The sequence below is a fragment of the Cucurbita pepo genome, chromosome 13 (genome assembly GCF_057944985.1).
Source record: "Cucurbita pepo subsp. pepo isolate OVF chromosome 13, ASM5794498v1, whole genome shotgun sequence".
Lineage (NCBI taxonomy): Eukaryota > Viridiplantae > Streptophyta > Magnoliopsida > Cucurbitales > Cucurbitaceae > Cucurbita > Cucurbita pepo.
Window position 1 is genome coordinate 4655598 of NC_141810.1, and position 18088 is coordinate 4673685.

At 37.6% G+C, this 18088-nt stretch overlaps 2 protein-coding genes across 6 annotated transcripts; both read left to right on the plus strand.

The window, feature by feature from the left end:
* Positions 1-3210: 3210 nt before the first annotated feature.
* On the plus strand, positions 3211-10461 carry LOC111808561 (uncharacterized). Of its 5 annotated transcripts, none has more exons than XM_087117000.1 (16): positions 3211-3591; positions 4250-4297; positions 4412-4648; positions 5080-5178; positions 5279-5334; positions 5564-5675; positions 6676-6855; positions 7208-7465; positions 7639-7851; positions 7939-8142; positions 8236-8361; positions 8450-8758; positions 8865-8963; positions 9091-9602; positions 9728-9760; positions 9892-9981. In XM_087117000.1, the coding sequence occupies exons 1-16, from the start codon at positions 3475-3477 to the stop codon at positions 9977-9979; spliced, it is 2691 nt and encodes an 896-aa protein (XP_086973126.1). In that variant the 5' UTR covers positions 3211-3474; the 3' UTR covers positions 9980-9981. The 5 variants fall into 5 exon arrangements, with proteins under 5 accessions (XP_086973126.1, XP_086973125.1, XP_023550405.2 ...); XM_023694637.2 differs by lacking the exon at positions 9892-9981 and adding an exon at positions 10186-10461 and having other exon boundaries at positions 3213-3591; positions 7208-7471; XM_023694639.2 differs by lacking the exon at positions 9892-9981 and adding an exon at positions 10186-10461 and having other exon boundaries at positions 3213-3591.
* Positions 10462-15131: 4670 nt separating this feature from the next.
* Positions 15132-16240, plus strand: HSP21 (heat shock protein 21). The gene is made up of 2 exons (XM_023695845.2): positions 15132-15636; positions 15726-16240. Exons 1-2 carry the CDS (start codon positions 15390-15392, stop codon positions 16154-16156), a joined length of 678 nt encoding a protein of 225 aa, XP_023551613.2. The 5' UTR covers positions 15132-15389; the 3' UTR covers positions 16157-16240.
* The last annotated feature ends 1848 nt before the right edge of the window (positions 16241-18088 follow it).

Sequence of the window (18088 nt, forward strand, 5' to 3'; positions counted from 1 at the left end):
CACTAATAATCCTAAGAAATCGTCTCTGATGTGAAAGATCTGACATAGCTGCAACCATAAACCATACTAAGAATTCCAAGAGATCTACAACCTACACTAACCTCGCTTTGATACTTGTTAAATACAAGTATTTGTGGGAAACACTCACACTCTTTATAAAGACCAATCGAGAAGAGATTACAACGAAAACATTTATTCCCAAAATTTCTTGGGATTGGGAGGATAACCTAGGTAGGATGGAGGGGTATATACAGTAGGCTACACAATTTATTCCTAAAATTTGTGAACCTTTTTCCTAAATACTTAAATCATTCTTCTAAATTTATTCATAAAATCCCCAAATCATTTTCCTAAATTTATTCATAAATCCCTAAATCATTTTCTTAACATAAATATAAAGACTCACAAAATTGTTGGGCTTAACCCTATTGCGTTAATGATGATATTTTAACATGATCAATCTTATTGGTTGAGTGATTCAAATCTCAAACAAGTGTTCTTATCTTGAGATATTAAATCAATAAAGTAATGAGAGTCTTATTTTTCCTTGGGGTGAAATTAAATTGATTTCGGGGTTTTAATATTTTTGAATTAGGGGTTTGCATGTCCAAAGTCCTTACAAGGGTTCTTAGATTTAACTGACCAGATTTCCTTATCCCAACCCAAACGGGAGAAAACAAATCGAATCCAACCCAACACGACATTTATGATTTGAGTTAGGTAGTCCGAATTAGTGGGGTCATATGAACACCCCTAGTGAGGGTCACTTATAAGAGAAAGCAAGCGTGAGAGCATTAATAGCTTATTGGTGAGAGTGAGAGTCAAATTATGAGATATAGAGCGAGAGCTATACTGTTGCAAGAGCGTGATAACTAGAGCTAGAACAAAAAGTAACTAAAGCTATAAAGAGAACTAGAGCGAGCCAATGGTAGAGACTAGAGTTCAACAAGAACGAGAACAACAATTTACATGTAGTGTTTACGAGGTTCTTGTACTCGATCATATGTACCCATCTCAATTGAATGGATAGTTTATCTTTTGAATCTCGTGTATCATTTATGTCCCACGAGTGTTGAACATCATGCCATCAAGCATACGATTCTAATGATTTAAGATTATCATTACTTGAAGAGGCCATCGATGATATGTGTTAATTTGACTATCGATACTCATAGATCTAAACCTCCTATTGATACATGTTAGAGACGCACAACCAAGCTAAAAAATCGAACCGAACCAAATTTAAATGTTGATTTTATACTAAAAGTAGTTCGATTAGAGTTCAAATTTGTGAACTAAGTATAATAAAGAATGATTATTAAGCACTTTGAACTAATATGGTTTCGTTCGGTTATTAAACACTTTAAATGTTGATTTTATACCCAATGTGGTTCGATTCGGTTAGAGTTCACAATCTCACTCTTGCCGTAGTAGGACAAGATTGTGCGCATTTGTTCTAACTCAGCGAACAAGTCAGCCATGAGAAATTTGAATTTCGTGGACAACGTCGACAAGAAATGTTTTAGAAAACGTGAGCGAGGAAATACGTCGAAAACAATTTGAATAAACAATGGTATAAGTTAAAAGCGATTAGGCAACAACAACGAGTTTGATAAAATATAATCCGAGTAGAAAAAAGTGACAACTAGTCATATTCCCTATAGTACATTTTGGGGTATTTTAGCTGTGGTGGGTGTAAACATGATTTTGGTGACCGGTCATACATCTCCGTATTGACACAACATTAAATAGTAAAGGTCTATCTGAGATGAAAACATGTAAAAGGGGTTTGGATCAAGCATGCGACCATGAACAAATATGACCGGGACATCCAACATGCGGGCATAGGCAACATGCCTTGGACAAACATAACCGTGACACTGTGTATCCTTTCTAAAGAAATTTCAAAGACATATAATTTAACCAAATAAAGCAACAAGAAAACTAACATGTAATGTACTCACCAAAAATCGTTTTCAACGATCACTCCTCAAGTAAGCTTGAGTCTAGTTCCGACTATCTCAAAAGTGCTTAACTTATGGGTCATTATGTCGACTTCCAACCTAGATTTCCAAGGGTTTTTCCCTTTTTGAATGATACGGTACGTGGTACTTGATAATAGCGACAACGATCGTCTCATGGACAGGTAGTTGTGGTGGTGAATGTGGGGGCAATAGTTGCAACGGCTGGTGCGCGAGGGAGGCAGTGGGACTCGTGGCTTCAAGTGTTCGAGTCCCTCCTTGGACGACGTTGGTCGTGAACGACAATGACAAGCGGTGAGGAACAAATGAGTGTGGAAGGTGACGAGAAAGAAGCAAAAGAGAGAAATAATGATGGAGACAACAATGGGCGACGACAGTGGTGCAGCTGAGTGGCGACGATGTCTTTGATATGCGTGCGTCAGAGAGGGGGACACTCCAATTGTGGACTCGACTATCTATAGTCGAGCCCTTAGGGTTAGAGTTTTCGTTTATTTTTTTCCTCTTTTTAATCTGCTACCCGTTTCTCGATTTTTAAAATTGCACACTATCGATTGATCATCAATAGCCCGTCATCGATATGAACAAACAACTTCAAATTTAAGAAGTCATTGCTCACGATCATCGATTCTTAGTCTCAAACACTAATCCCGATACTTGGTTACTAACTACCAATTGCTGAAATCAATTTTTGGTCATGATCTATGGTCTCAAGTCCAATCGCTTTTGACCCTTACTAAGGATCAGTGACTCTCGATCGAGACCAAAGGCTAGCAACCAACGATTGGGACGAGGGATGGGTGACCAGTGATGAAGATTAATGACCATCGACCGTTGCCCACTGTCAATTACCATAGTGGTTACTAGTCAATGGTTCCCAATTGCCGAATTTACCACCTTTCCTTAATGGTGGTATGTCTAGCATCATTAGTTTTATTAAATGATGTGCCAAAAATTACCAATTGTTTGTCGAAACAAAATGCAAATTAGTTTAAATAGATTGATTGAACTATATTTGAGTTGATTATTAATTATTTATTTTTTTAATTAAAAATATTGATTATTTTCGAAATAAATTGAAAAGGAAAAGAGGGTATAGATATTTTTGATTAAAGACGAAGACTATTGGGTGTAATCCATAAGGAAGAAGCATTAGTATTGTATCTGTATTTTTCTAAAATCACAGTTTGACCCACAAAAGTATTGAAATTTGCGAAAAGACCCCTTTTCCCTAAATAAATTGACCCCCTCCTGTCGTCGACCGTCTTCCTTCTTCCCCCTTTCTCCTCCCTATCATCGCGTTCATTCTCCTACTCACTGCCTCTTCGCCCTTCCAAATCCCTCACTGCCTGATTCCCAATCTCTTCTCTGCGCCCCGTTGTTCATCTCCCCCAGTTCCTGGGTGCCCTTCCAGCCCCTCCGGAGCTAGGGTTTCTGGACATTCCCAGAGGCCGACACAGACCGATTTGGAGCATTGACGCTCTTTTATCTTTTCATGGAAGCCACGGCTGCAGCGCGTGGTGCTTCTCTCTCCATGCATTCTCCCCAGCTCTCCCGCCAGGAATGGCGTGCCGTTGCTGACAATCACTCCGCTCGAGATGCCGCCGATGAGGTAGGGCTTTCCTTATATTTAAGGGTTTCTCGCATTGCCGCTTCTTTTTGTTTCTGCACTAATCGGCTACCGTTTCTTTTTCGATCTCTTGCCTTGGGCTTATATTTCACTTGACGAATTGTAAAGGACAGGAACGCACCTCTTGTTTATCTTAATGTCTTATCGCTTTACTTGTCCTGTTAAATACTTGTACTGATTTTTTTTTTTTGTTGCCTCTCATATCATTGTAGTTGTTGTTTTGTGTACGAGTTTATCTTATTCTCAGGTCTGGAAGTAGAACCCTGGTTTTTCGTGGTAAATGGGAGGACAGCTTGAAGTCATGCTTAATACATGTTTTGTTTTCAATTTTGAGTTTTAAGGAAATAAACCTTAATCCAAATGTAAGAGTGGAGAATACAAGAATCCTTTCAATCTGTTAATATGAAATCATCGGGAACTTTAAAAAATTCTTGTTTGAAGGACCTTAAAGCGGGCCAAAAAGAGTATTCTACTATGTTTGATTTCGATTGAACATTGCGTTCATTATTACCCCCCACCCTGAGCATACTGAAGTTAGCTTATGTCCTGCCCCAATTATGAAACTTCCGTTAAATTGTATAGAGCATCATGTATGAGTTGTAACCGTTATTAGTTTTATCGAAGCTTATTTGATGTGCAGGAGCTGGAACGATCAAAGTTGCAATCAGATGAAAGGACTATATATGAGGTAAGAAAGTTCTGGTATTGGAATTATCTTATGGAACCTCGTGAATCATTATATGAACCTCATGAATCATTATATGAACCTCATGAATTATCTTATGATTTGAACTATGTCAAGGTGCAGCAGGGAAGGGAACCCCTTGATGTTGACTTCTGTTCACTTTCAATAAATGGGAATCCAGATAATGATATTTTGCAGCGGCGGCTCAATGATGTCGCTAGACAAAGAGAGGATCTTCAACAGATGGAAATTGAACTTAGAGCTCAAGTTATTGCAAGATCAGAAATATTGGAAATGCAGAAGAGTTTTGATGCTCAAATGAAAGAACGCAATAATGCTGCCATCAAGATGCAGGTTTTTACTTTCTACGAATAGATGCTTGGACAAGTTGTCTGGCGAAGCTCGTGTTGTAATTGTTTTTAGCTGCATTTTAATCTTCTATATCATTTATGGTTCAGAAATACATTTGCCACAGTTGCATTGTTAATTGGTTTTGATAGTCAGAAGCTATTGATTTTGCAAATGAGCTTCGTGAAATTATATATAAAATCATTCCACTAAAGATTTGTGCATAGTACTTATAAGTGGAATTTAATATGTTTAATTTCATACTTATATCATTTCGTAAAAAAAAGTGGAAATTAATACGTTTAATTTCATACTTATATCATTTCGTAAAAAAAGTGGAATTTAATAAATGAAGTTTTTTTTTTTAATTGATTACTGATACTGTTATTAGACCTGGACTACTTTGATACTAGAATGAGATACTTGTGATCGTACAGGAACAACTTTGTGAAAGAGATCAAGCTATTCACGAATTGGAAAGGAAAATAGAAGATAAAGATAGAGAATTGCAATCAATTAAATTAGACAATGAAGCGGTTTGGTTTTTTTTTTTCCCTCATGTTTGGTTTGTTAGCGTAAGAATGTTTAAAACCAATATTTTTTTAATAACCCTCCTAGTTTATAATTTCTTGACAGGCTTGGGCCAAAGATGATCTTCTGCGGGAACAAGATAAAGAAATAGCAACTTACAGGTTACATTTTGTGTACAAATCTTTCTTCCTTAAATGAGTCATTGATTTTACTTTTTGCTTGCTCTTATACATACTTAAATACTGTAATTTTATTGCTGTACAAATATTCACAATCTGCATTTTTGTTGGCTCTGCTATAAACAGCGTTTTTTCTATTAAGGCCTCGTGTTCTATAATGCTGCCATAATGAGTTATAAAGTTAAGAAAATTAGAAACATATCCTTTGTAGGAGAGAACGTGATCATTCTGAGGCTGAAAGAGCTCAGCAAATGAAACAAATGCATGAACTTCAAGAACACATCCATGAGAAGGAGCGACAGCATCTCGAGTTACAGGAGCAGGTTTGTTGCTTTTCCTGGTTAGGGTTTATTTTTTTAAATTTTTATTTTATTTTTTTAAATTTTTTAATTGAATTGTTCTTCCCGGTTAATTTGAAAATCAATTTCATTCTCTATATCATCTTTCTTCCTTTCCACCATTCTCTTTAAACCTCCTTGTAAGTACTTCCTAAGGTATTGTGTGGTAAAGAAACTTTAGGAGTTTTTTTTATTCATTTCTTTGTGATGGATGGAAGATTAAGAAACACCCCCAAATGTAGGATTAATTCGGGTATTCTTGGTTATGTTCTTATATTTTGTTCTCAAGTACAAGTATTGATACTGCAGAAACTTGAAAACATTATCTGAGTTGTTGAACAAGCTTGAATATTTTTTTAATTCAATACTATAAAGTTTCTAAAGAAAGCAAATAAAATCATGTGCTTGTGCTAGAGAGAACTTGTAATAATGCAAGGTAATGCTAACAATAAATATTGTCTTTAATGCAATGAGGCAGTATCTGTCTCTCATCTCCAAGCAAGATAGAATTTGTTGATTTAAAAGTGTACTTGATTGGTCCTTTACAAAGGATGGTTTCAGTGGCTGTTCCGAGTGATTTCTAAAGCCTCAGTTGTATTTCTTACTTGTTGGAGTTCGCCCTTGACATGAATATCTTTTTTTAATTTAATTTTATTTTTATTGGGAGGATGTTTGTTCTAAAATTTTCTCCTTTCAACGTGTGGATTTATCATCTAAGGAGTGTCTCTTGATAACAATACATCCATTGCCTCAATTGATCCTCTAGATTTATCATCTAAGGAGTGTCTCGTGATCACAATGCATATATTACCTTACTTCATTATTATTGTCAAGGCATATGGCTGTTGTATTTGTCTAGATTTCTGTGAAACATGATTTTTATTTCTTGCAAACAGTTTCCCTGATTTTGTCATTCACGTGGTTATGTATGGTTATATTACAACTACGCAACTTCATAAAGATCTTATGGTTTCCTATTATTCAGCATAGGATAGCTCAAGAAGCCATTTTGTACAAAGATGAACAATTGAGGGAAGCCCATTCTTGGATTGCTCGTGTCCAGGAAATGGATGCTTTGCAATCAACTACAAACCACTCCTTACAAGCTGAATTGCGTGAACGAACGGAGCAGTATAACCAGCTATGGGTTGGTTGCCAGCGTCAGGTTGGTTTTCTTTGGCCTTTTGATCAAGTATTATTATAGCTTACAGACTTACAATTATGACTATAGTCCTTTTCTTGGATCATCAAAACCATTTGTTGTCAAATCTATGAATTCTTCTGTTACTGTATTTCCAGATTTCCTCATTCTGAGCTATTTATTAATGATCTCTACAATATCAAATTTCATATTTTACAATATTTTGATTCTACTTTAGGAACCATTGCAGCACATAAGGTCGTTTATTTAATTATTCTAAGATCTTATTTGTATTTTTTTTAATATTGCTTTATTTATTTTTCCTTTGAAATTTATTGTTGTCATCAATATTATCATTTTCTTTTTTAAATATTAGTTTGCAGAGATGGAAAGGCTTCATGTGCATGCATTGCAACAACTCCAACTCGAGTTGGCTGATGCAAGGGAAAGAAGTGGGACTTACAATGATGAATCAAATATATCTCAGACAAATTCCAAAGATGTACCACAATATGGACAAACCAATAGTAACCAATTAGGTGGAGCAGCTTCAACTGGAAATAATGGGGCGCTGTCAAGTGGAAATTCAGAAAATGTTCCATCTTTTAATTTGACGGGCAATTCATCCATCCAGGTGGGAGTAAGTGTCCTCCTGTCCAACTATTGATCTTAAAACTTCTAAAATGGATCAACAATAAACGAAGGAGAAATAATTTTGAACCCTCATCCCTTGTTGCTGTTGCAGCATGCACATGAAAAAACATTGTTGACTTCTGTAATAATATAGCTGATCTGTTTTTGTTGCAGACTGACCATGTATCCGGTGTTCCACTGGCTCCATCATCTCTCCTCGGGATGCCACCCTACCTTCCACCTGGGCAGATGGCTGCTTTGCATCCTTTTTTGATGCATCAACCTGGGGTTCCTCATTCTGTACCATCCCAAGTTCCCCAATCTCATATGGGGCATTTTTCTTCATTACCAACTATATCATCCATCCAACCATGGCAGACTGAGCAGGTAACTGACATTAATATATTTGTTTTTTTTTTCTTTTCTTCTTTGAATATTGTAGGAAGCAAATTAAATATTATGCATCTTCTGAAGATTGTTTCAGAGGGTTCCAATGTATCTGTTCAGAATGAGCTTCAGTCATCTCAAAATGTCCAAAGCATAATGACATCAAATGCTAATTACCCCTATGAGATGACTGATAATGGGCAAGCTCTTGAACCAGATTATCTGGATGTTCATAGCAGAGAGAGAAGAGAACCTGATTCAGGGATTTCATTGTCTTCTGGAGAAACACAGGTCTTTTAAATGATTTAAACTCCAAATAATTAATTAGTTACATGGTTTTTTTAGTCTTGTTTGCAATCCTGACAATACATATGTATTTTTTAGCTTGAGTCAGTGGATAGAGGATACCAAGTTGCCCCCCAACCTGATACGAGCTTGCAACATGTCACCACTCAATTTCATGATGCCCTGAGGATTGGTTCCACTTCTATTCAGCCCAACAATGAAAAGGTGAACATTCTGTGTTCCTTCCCTTTATTATTTGGTGATTGCTTCTTTGGTTCAAGATTTAACTTCAGCTATACTTTGTTTGCCTCAGGATCAAAATAGTTTGGGTGCAGGTGATCAAGTTCCTGAGGAGCAAGGGTTAAATGGGGGAAAATTAAGTCCTGCTGTCAGTACATTATCCTCTGATTCTTCCTCCATTCACAATGTAAATGTCAGTGAAATGGTCATCAATGCTTCTGGCTCTGGGGTGGTTGTACCTGAAGCTTTTGTTTCTTCTGGGCCGAAAGCTCCAATGATGGCAGGGAAGACCTCAGAACCTGCCCTTCTGGATGAAAGAGCATTATTGGCTTGCATTGTTCGCACTATTCCAGCTGGTGGTAGAATTCAAATAAGTTCAACAGTGAGTTTTATTTTTGACAACTTTATCATAGTGGTGATTACACTTTTAGAAAATAATATTTTGTTGCCCTTTTCTTAAATGAAGCTATTTGCTCTTTCAAATGCAGCTGCCAAATAGGCTGTGCAAGATGCTTGCACCTTTACACTGGCGTGATTATGAGAAGAAGTATGGTAAGCTCGAAGATTTTGTAGCTGGTCACCCTGAAGTGAGATTCTCCACAACTTGATGCATATTAAATGATTTTATATCTCTAGCAGTGTGACTGTAAAAGTTACTAAATTTTTCTTTTTCTTTTTGAATCAATTAATGCTTTATTCTTTATTTGTGATCAGTTATTTGTGATTGAGGGAGATTATATTCAGCTTCGTGAAGGAGCACAGAAGACAATAGCAGCTACTGCAGCTTTTGCTAAGGTTGCCGCCGCAGCTGCAGCTTCATCTCATTATTCATCACATTTGCCTTCTGTTGCTATGACCCCAATGGCTCATACTAATCGGTCAAAGAGGATTCCATCTTCTGATTCAAAAAACATGAAAGCCGAGAAGACTTCTGTTTTTACTCCAAATATGCACAAGGATTCTCCTCAGGGCACACAAATGAAGAATCAACCAAAAAATGGGTTTCATTCTGCTGCTGGTGGAGGTCTAGTAAACATGAAACTTTATACAAGACCAAAGGATAATCGTGAACTGAACGTCTCAGAAGCCAAGCCTGGTGAATCATCTGTGTTTTTGGGGTTTGAAAATGGGGCTGCTGTTGATAGAACATCAAGTGGGAGCAGTCAAAGCTTACCTTCAACTGATGGGAGGTCTAGTGCCAATTTTTCTGGGAAACATCAGGGCAGGTATTATTCTAAACCATCTAGCTTGTGGACTCTATGGTCAATATTCTTTTGCTCAATATCTCTTCGTCGTGAATGAATGATTGAACATAAGTTTAATGTCTTAAACTTTGTATGTACCGTGACAGGATGGCTGCTGCTCCCTTGCCTTCAAGAAGATAGTAAGTACTCTTGTTAGATTGGAGTTTTGAGTTCGGTTTCCCTAAGCTTTCTTTTGTATGCTATCTGCATTTGCGTGTGTCTTTGTTCACGTTGAGAGGAAAACAATTTGAATTGTTACTATTATTGGTAGTGATTTTCTCAAGATGGTTGTGATGCTCAACTGTTTTAATCAATTAGTGGTTGTTTTTTATAAGAAAGCACATCGTTCCGTGTTCTGATAGATTGTTCTGAATTATCATCCACTAATGCATCCTCTCCTGGGCCATAGTATCTCTTTTAATTTCTCTTTGGCTTCTTTAAACTCTTATGGTCCAATAAGTTTGTTTTGGTAATAAACCATAGTATCTATTCTTGAGTTTAGGGTAATACTTGAATTTTCATGGTTGATATTTATGGAGGATTCCCTTTTGTGTGGATTTTCCAGAGATTATATGGAATGTGCTCAAATCTTATGGCGCAATGAGGGCTTCTGGAGGAAAGGATCGGATAATACTGAGACGTTGAAGCAGAAAATCGTCCAGTTTTGAATGATCAATTATCTGTAATTTCTCCGAAGGGACTTGTCGAACTGTTTTCTACTCTCGTTGTATTTTCTCGGTTTTTTTGGGGTTATTGTTAGGGGTGTTTGTGTTCTAATGACATGGATTCATCAGATGTCTCATTCTGATTTTTTATTCAAACGAATCATTACAACTGTGAATCTGATAGTAATACTCGATCGATCTCTGTGGTCTATAAACGGGCGTTTGTCAAATTCCTAATGGTTTCTGGCTTTTCATCTCCACTTTTTGTATGTAATTTTGATTTGCTCTGAACTTAAAAGTGTAATGCCTGCAGGGCCATCAAACTTCCATGTGAAGAGTGGATACTACAGTATAATTGCACAAATATTTAATGTCATTGAACTCTTGAGTTATGTGTATAACTATTATTAAAGTTCAAATATCTTTTCTACTACAAATTGGGCTCATGCTTATATTTCTTGGGTTTTAAGCGTTAGTTTCTATCTGGGATGAGTTCAATCTTTTCTACTACAACGGCGACCCAAGTTTAGTTTTTCTCCCTCCCAATGTGAAAATTTTGAATTATCGGGCTAGCTTTGATTCAGGCGAGCTGGAGATTTAGATTTGTATTCGACGCTAGTTTAAAAACTCATCTCTGTGCGAAAACTTGAGGAGAAAAATGGAATTAGTGGTTTCCTTGTCGGTGCATAAAAGTCTGGTTCTTCATATCATATGGTCAGATGTTATTGCTCAGTGGATAGATAGTTAAACTCATGGCTAGTATATCATATTGATGGAAACTGGTCACTACAGAATTTTCCGTCGATGTTGGGCGACTTGTTCTAGGTAGTTGCTGAAATTCCTTTCTTAGCTTAATAAGAAAAGGAATTACAGAAGAGGAAGAAATGCCACAATCGCACTCCTTTGGGACTTGCAACGTGATTGTGGGACACTTATTCTTGTCATCGAGTGAGTCAGTCAACTAAAACTTGCTTCACTGTGGCACAAATGATCTATACTTAAGCCTCCAACCTTGCTTTTGGAAAATAGTTTTAGAAAATGAGATAGAGAAACTTTTGGAAAACGTTTAGAAAGAAATTTGAGAAAATAATGTTATTAGCTAGCCAGTAATTAAAAACGATATTGATAACATATAACTCAAGTAGAAAGAATTGACTACTAGTCGCATCATTCTCTAATACATTTTGACGTAAATTGCCTTTAGTAGGTGTGGACGTAAAAAGTGGTGAATCATACACATAAATTATAATAATACTAATAAGTAAACAAGTAGATAACATGAAAGCAAGGTAAAAGAGTTTGGAATAGTTTGGAATGGGCATGCAGCTACAAGCAACTTGCTTGCTCTGGACAAGCATGATTGTGGAATCTTCTCCCACTTAAGTGGTTGATGTCCCTGTCAAAAGACTTTGCTTGAACCCAGCAATGTGAACAACAACTGACTTCAGGTCTCAACTAATCCAAACATTTTTCCAAAACTTTGTCTAATCTCGTTTTCCAAGAGTGATGTCGGAGGCTTGAACATAGGTTGTTTGTGGCAACGGCGACCCAAGTTTAGTTGGCAGACTTGTACAATCGCATTGCAATTTCCGCAAGAGTGCGACTATGACACCCGACCATAACTCAATCCCATGATCTATCCCTCTGTGTAGCAGCAAAGCTTTTGGAGTATTTTCTGGCATTACGTCTCTGTACTTTTCTAGTACCCATTGTATCTCTGTAGAAACTGGTTTAGTTGAGCCTTTATCCTCAACTATTGGAATAACCATAAAAGTGGGCTTGTCGTGCGTGAAACATCGTTTCAGCTGTAGCGCCCATGTCATCTTCACCCTTTCTGGTTGTTTGATGCTACTCTAAACAATGGTGGGGTTGGATCCTTTAATCACCATGCATTTTTCTTGAGGCATAAGAATGACTTTATGTTTGAGAAGAAATTGAATCCTTTGCACAACGTCGAAATCGTCCATCTTGACAATCAAGAAGTCGGTTTGTTCACTACAAGTCCCTAGCATGATCACGGTTCTGGTTGTTTGATGCTAGTCTAAACAATGGTGGGGTTGGATTCTTTAATCACCATGCATTTTTCTTGAGGCATAAGAATGACTTTACGTTCGAGAAGAAATTGAATCCTTTGCACAACGTCGAAATCGTCCATCTTGACAATCAAGTAGTCGGTTTGTTCACTAAAAGTCCCTAGCATGATCACGGTTCTCTTTGCAATTCCTAATATGGGCAGTGCTACCGAATTGATAGTTTTCATCGTTCCTGTATCTCAGTGTTTGAGTATGTTCCAGCATTTTGCTTTGATCTCTGTCATGCAATTGTGGGTAGATCCATAGTCAATAGTGGGTGGGTACATAGTCAATAGTCCTCTTTGGCAGATCTATGGTTAACCTAGCTTTGACGTATATAAGACCTTGTTCCAAGTGCTCCATTGTCTCCCCTACTTTCTTCCGTAGAGCAAATTAGAACTTCAGGGCCCTAGAGAGATTGTCAATGCTTTCGAGTGGTGGTGTTTCAGCTTCCACCGTTCCAGATCCGACTTTTGATGGAAGGGTATGGTCTCCTCCTCCAATTTAGATTTGTCACCTCCCCCCACTTTTGGGTGAGTTGGATCGATTGTTTCTATTATCTCCACTTGGTGTAATTTAACTCTACTCACGTTTTGGGATTGATTGTTACTATGGTCGAACAACCACACTGCTACGACATAGGCAATAGAAAGGTCTTGAACTCTATATTTAACGCCTAAATGCCTAGATATTAAAAAAATGAACTCTAGGCATTTAGGTAGTAGAAATGTCTTGAACTCTATACGTAACGCCTAAATGAGCTCTTCTATGAACTTTTGATTAATAGGTATTTGAATTTTAAAAAGTATCTAATAGGTCTAAACTTTCAAGTTGTATCTAATAGATTTCTGAACTTTATAACGTGTCTAGTAAGTCCTTAAATTTTTAATTTTGTTTTTAATAAGTCTTACTAAACTCAGAATTCAACCTTTATTTTTTGCTAATAAGTTTGTGAATATTGAAAATATAGAATAGATCAGATCTATTCTACAGTAAATTTGAAGTTTATGAGATCTTGAGGGAGTAAAGTTTCTTAATAGGAAGAGGAAGGCCTTTTGAGTGAGGCACCTCAAAGACGAGAGAATCTGTAAGAAGGTTGAGTTCGTGGAGCTGATTAGATAAGAGGCATTATCTTGGTAGTAGAAATCTAGAGGGAGATGTGTGGAGGAAGGAGATTACCAAATTGCAGTAGAAATCTAGAGTGAGATGTGTGGAGGAAGGCGATACCAAATTGGGTTAAATTACAAATTTGGCCCTATGCTCAGAAAGTTAGAATTTAGCCCTATAGTTAAAAAAAATTTAAAAGTTAGAATTCCTCCCAATGGTTTGATAAAACCACATTTGACAGTTTTATCAGACCATGAGAGACTATCAATGAAGTGGTATCAAATCATAATAATGAAATTATAACTTTCAAAATCATATGAACTTAGTTTTAACATGAGGACCAATTTTATAATTTGAACTTAAAGGAAAGGAAAAGAAAGAGCCCATTTCATCTTCAGATTTTGGGAATTACCGTTGATGTTTTGAAATGCAAGATTCAGTGAAGTTTACAAGTCAATTCAGCTCTATGAAGTGGAACTAACTATATGATATAGCTGACTCAAAAGATTCACTAGAGAATGGCATTTATTTCCATTGAGAATCGTACATGCAAATGATATTAACGCTACATGTATGCATGCTTAATAGAGATGAGCCTTTGGAGCCTTAAACTCCTATGGTGTCTCATTGACAACAAGATTGACACTGGTAAGATTTCACTATACTGCATTGCTGAATTGTTAATCTTTGGAAAAACCTAGTATCAAGTTTGGGTGTGGAAGGAATGTGACACATTTTTGTTCTATCGGCAATTATAAGTACATAACCCAGATCACCTTCTTATAATCATTACCATATTTGGTCTATAATTTCTTCCAATTACCAGTCTGAAACTTCTTGTTAACAGCGTTTAAAATGTATAAGATCTCTGTAACATGTTTCTATCACCCTTCTGATTGTTTGGTGAGGGAGGAATGGAGTGGCGCAGGGACACGTTCATGACAACTTTTTGTTTCCTAATGGTTATTCAGATGGGAGGGCTGCATGATTCTATGGAGAGTAGAATTTCGGCACTGGAAAAGCTGAACCAGAATGATGGTTCCCAACATGTTCAAGCAGCAGAGTAGACATTGGAGACCAAGCCAGGACAGTCTGAAGGGCCTTGCTGGACATAGAGAGAACTTTCTGCTTTGTATGCTCATTAAGATGTTAAATTTTGCTTGGATAATCTATTTAGTTAGTGTATGATCTTTGTTGTTATCAGATTTAGGTTTGTACCGAGCTGTTAGCTAGTTGTAATGATATTACCATGCCCATAGAAACTTCCCTAAAGTTGATGAGGGAAGTTTCTTTTCTTTGGTAGTGCGTTTTTACACTATTGAAGAGTCTTATTACCATACTTTCTTAAGATTAAGAGGACGATCAATCAAACTTAAAGTTTAACTATGTGATCGTAACCACCCTTATAGTTTAGAAGTGATTTCCACCATTTTTCTCAAATTTTATTTTGAAGTTAATGTAAAGCATTCTAATGTCATTTATTGTTTACATTATAGGTGTTCGATGTTTGAATGATTTCTCATTTCAGAGAGACTTAGACTGGGTTCATATCGGGCATAATGTTCCAAAATTGCGAGTTCTTTCGAACTAATTTGGAAACGAAAATGAAAATTTAGGAATAAATTTAGGAAAATGTCGTTGGTGAAGGGTAGTATTAGAGATTTTCCATTGATGGTAAGAACAAATTTGGGAAGAATTTTATGTCATTTCAGAAAAGCTTCAAATTTCTGTCATTTCCCTAGACCCTTCAAGAATCATTGAGAAGTTGTAGCAGAAATCTGGAGCATTCCAAGTGACAGGTGTATGATCTCCAGACCCATCTCCATTCTTCTCCTCTTTTCATTTCTCTATAAATCTCTTCTTCTTCATCCCCTCTGTAAGACACCTTCCAAAAACCAAACACCAACTACAAATCCAACACAGCCATGGCGTCCACTCTTTCCTCTTCTGCTTCACCTCTGTTGTCCTTCAAGCCTAGACCCCTCAAGAAAGCCCCACCGCCCCGACTCACATCCCTGCCTTTCAGGGTGAGAGCTGAGGCCGGAGCCGGCGGCGACCACAGCAAAGACACATCTTTGGAGGTGCATGTCAATCCAAGCGGCCAGAGCCAGGGCACGTCCGTGGAGAGGCGCCCCAGCCCCAAGCGGCTGGCCATGGATGTTTCACCGTATGGTAAGTCCTTTACTGATCAATTCATCAATTAAGCTCATACCCATTTGTAAAAATGTTGGCTGAAGTTTGATTCAATTACCCTTTTGCAGGAATCTTCGACCCTTTATCTCCAATGAGGACAATGAGGCAAATGCTGGACACAGTAGACAGGTTGTTCGACGATGCAGCAATGTTGAGGCCAGGAGGCATGTGGAGCAGGGGAGAGGTCCGAGCTCCATGGGACATCGAAGAACACGAAAACGAAATCAAGATGCGTTTCGACATGCCTGGCCTCTCCAAAGAACATGTCAAGGTATCTATTGAAGACAATTTCTTGATTATCAAAGGCGGCCATGAGGACACTAGCAGCCATGAGGAGGGCTGGTCCACAAAGAACGCCTCTGCCTACCACACCCGCCTCCAACTTCCTGATGGCGTTGACAAGGACAACATCAAGGCCAAACTTAACAATGGTGTTCTTTACATCACACTCCCAAAAACCAAAATTCAACGCAATGTCATGGATATAGAGATCCAGTGATAGTTTGTGCATTTTAATGATGTATATATACATATAAAACAAGTTTGTTTCAATAATGGCAAATTCTGTCTCTCTTGATTGTTATGAATTGTTCTAGAAACCCAATATCAAAAGGACGCATAGCGGACAGTAAACTAAACTAACTTCGTTCTACAAATTCCATTATGCCTCATTTCCCTCAGGAATGGCTGCCAGTGCAGGCTTCCAAGATGATGAACATTCAAGAACACTGCACAACGTGGTTTTCTCAATCTGCTGCATAAGTAGCTCTTCCATTGACACTTGTTTGTCCACCAACAGCTTGAGCTGCTTCTTTGTTAAAACGATTCTGACTCTCCTTGTGCTGCTGGGTTTGTCTGAATCATCCATGAGGCTGGGTTTGAGCGTTGGCGTCGTGAGCTCCAACACCTTCCCGTCTGGTTTAACAATCTCCAAAGGTTCCACCTGCTTGTGTGCTGCATCGACCTTGAGGCAACAAGGCAAGATGGCTCTGTAGGAAGCACAAGAGTTACCCATTTTGATTCGTTCAAGACAGGGGAGAGGCAGTGTTAGAGTGGAGATGGAAGCTTATATTTGGGGCAGAGGCAGCAGGGGAAGGCTCATGTTCGTGCATGCAAGGAGGAAGAGGCAAATTTGGCCAGCCATTCCTTCGGTTTCAAAGCCAAAGTGGGGTGCTTTATATATATAAAAGGAGGACAAATGGTCAACAAGCGTGCTGAGAGAAAATACATGGCGGCTTGGCCTCTCTGTTTCTGCTCCATTTCTCAACAACTGGGCGCCTACTGTTGTCCATATTTTACTTGGCGTCATTCTGCACTTGTCACAGCTTCTACCACTTGCTCCATTAGTGTCATTTTCGATAAATTATTTAATGAGGCCGACACAATAGAATTATCTCGTCATAAACGTCCAACACGATAGAATTGTCTAGTAATAAACGTTCAATATGATTATACAAAATAACACGATAGAATTGTCTAGTAATAAACGTTCAATATGATTATACAAAATAAAGTGTTTTAATCAGGTAGATAATTTAGATTTAAGAAGATTTTATGGTATTTTTTAAGTATTAAATAATTATCTTTAAACTATAAGTTACATTAATAGTGTCTTAAGTTACCATTGCTAAGGTTTATTATTATAAGGTTATTATAAGTTACAACCCTTCTCCGACCCTTATTGCCCAATCGGACAACGGATAACAAACAAGGTTATATGGTCGGTTCCCGACTCCTAGATACCAAACACGTCCTTGGGTGATCTCGTAATTCTTATGGGTGGAGACGATGGGGTTGGTCCATGGATTTTCCTTCCTTTTACCGCATTTCGTTCAAAGGGTTGAAGGGAGATAGTGCATGACGCCATTCATAAGGGCCAACTTGATCCTCTTCCTTAGAGATCCCAGATAAGGGAACCCTAAGAGAGCTACTTGGTTGAGAACTAAGCTTTTACTTTACAAATTCTTACGTTTAGAATTTACATACTAGAGTCATTCAAATAGTATTGATCAAACATCTTGTAGAGTGATTCAAATCACAAGTTTTCTCTACTCTTGATCATCAAGGTAATCCGTTCCAAAACTTTCTCTTGAATTACTTTCATATCACATAATAAACGGCTTCAAACAACGATAGAACTGACACCCGTTTGGATCATAGGTGGTAGGTGGCATGATGGACTAAGGTTGAGTAAAAAATTGAAGAAAAGAAAGGGAAAATGATTGTGGTTAGGTTGGGGGGAAGAGATGAGGAAGGAAGAGGAGAGGTTCCATTAAGAACACAAAAAGGAAGCAAAAAGAAATGATTAAATAGAATACTTGACGACAAAGTTTGGTTTGTGGAGTGGATATCTTTGTATTTGTGCAATATAACATTTGTTTTGCTAACCCACTAAACGAAACTTACCATTATTCTTACTTCTTTATGCTTC

Excerpts from the sequence above, each read along its gene's own strand:
- LOC111808561 (XM_087117000.1), top strand. The coding sequence starts at position 3,475 with ATGGAAGCCACGGCTGCAGCGCGTGGTGCTTCTCTCTCCATGCATTCT. Across the intron at positions 3,592-4,249 it reads CTCGAGATGCCGCCGATGAG|GAGCTGGAACGATCAAAGTT; the intron begins GTAGGGCTTTCC and ends TTTGATGTGCAG. Across the intron at positions 8,759-8,864 it reads GAATTCAAATAAGTTCAACA|CTGCCAAATAGGCTGTGCAA; the intron begins GTGAGTTTTATT and ends TTTCAAATGCAG.
- HSP21 (XM_023695845.2), top strand. The coding sequence starts at position 15,390 with ATGGCGTCCACTCTTTCCTCTTCTGCTTCACCTCTGTTGTCCTTCAAG. Across the intron at positions 15,637-15,725 it reads CATGGATGTTTCACCGTATG|GAATCTTCGACCCTTTATCT; the intron begins GTAAGTCCTTTA and ends ACCCTTTTGCAG.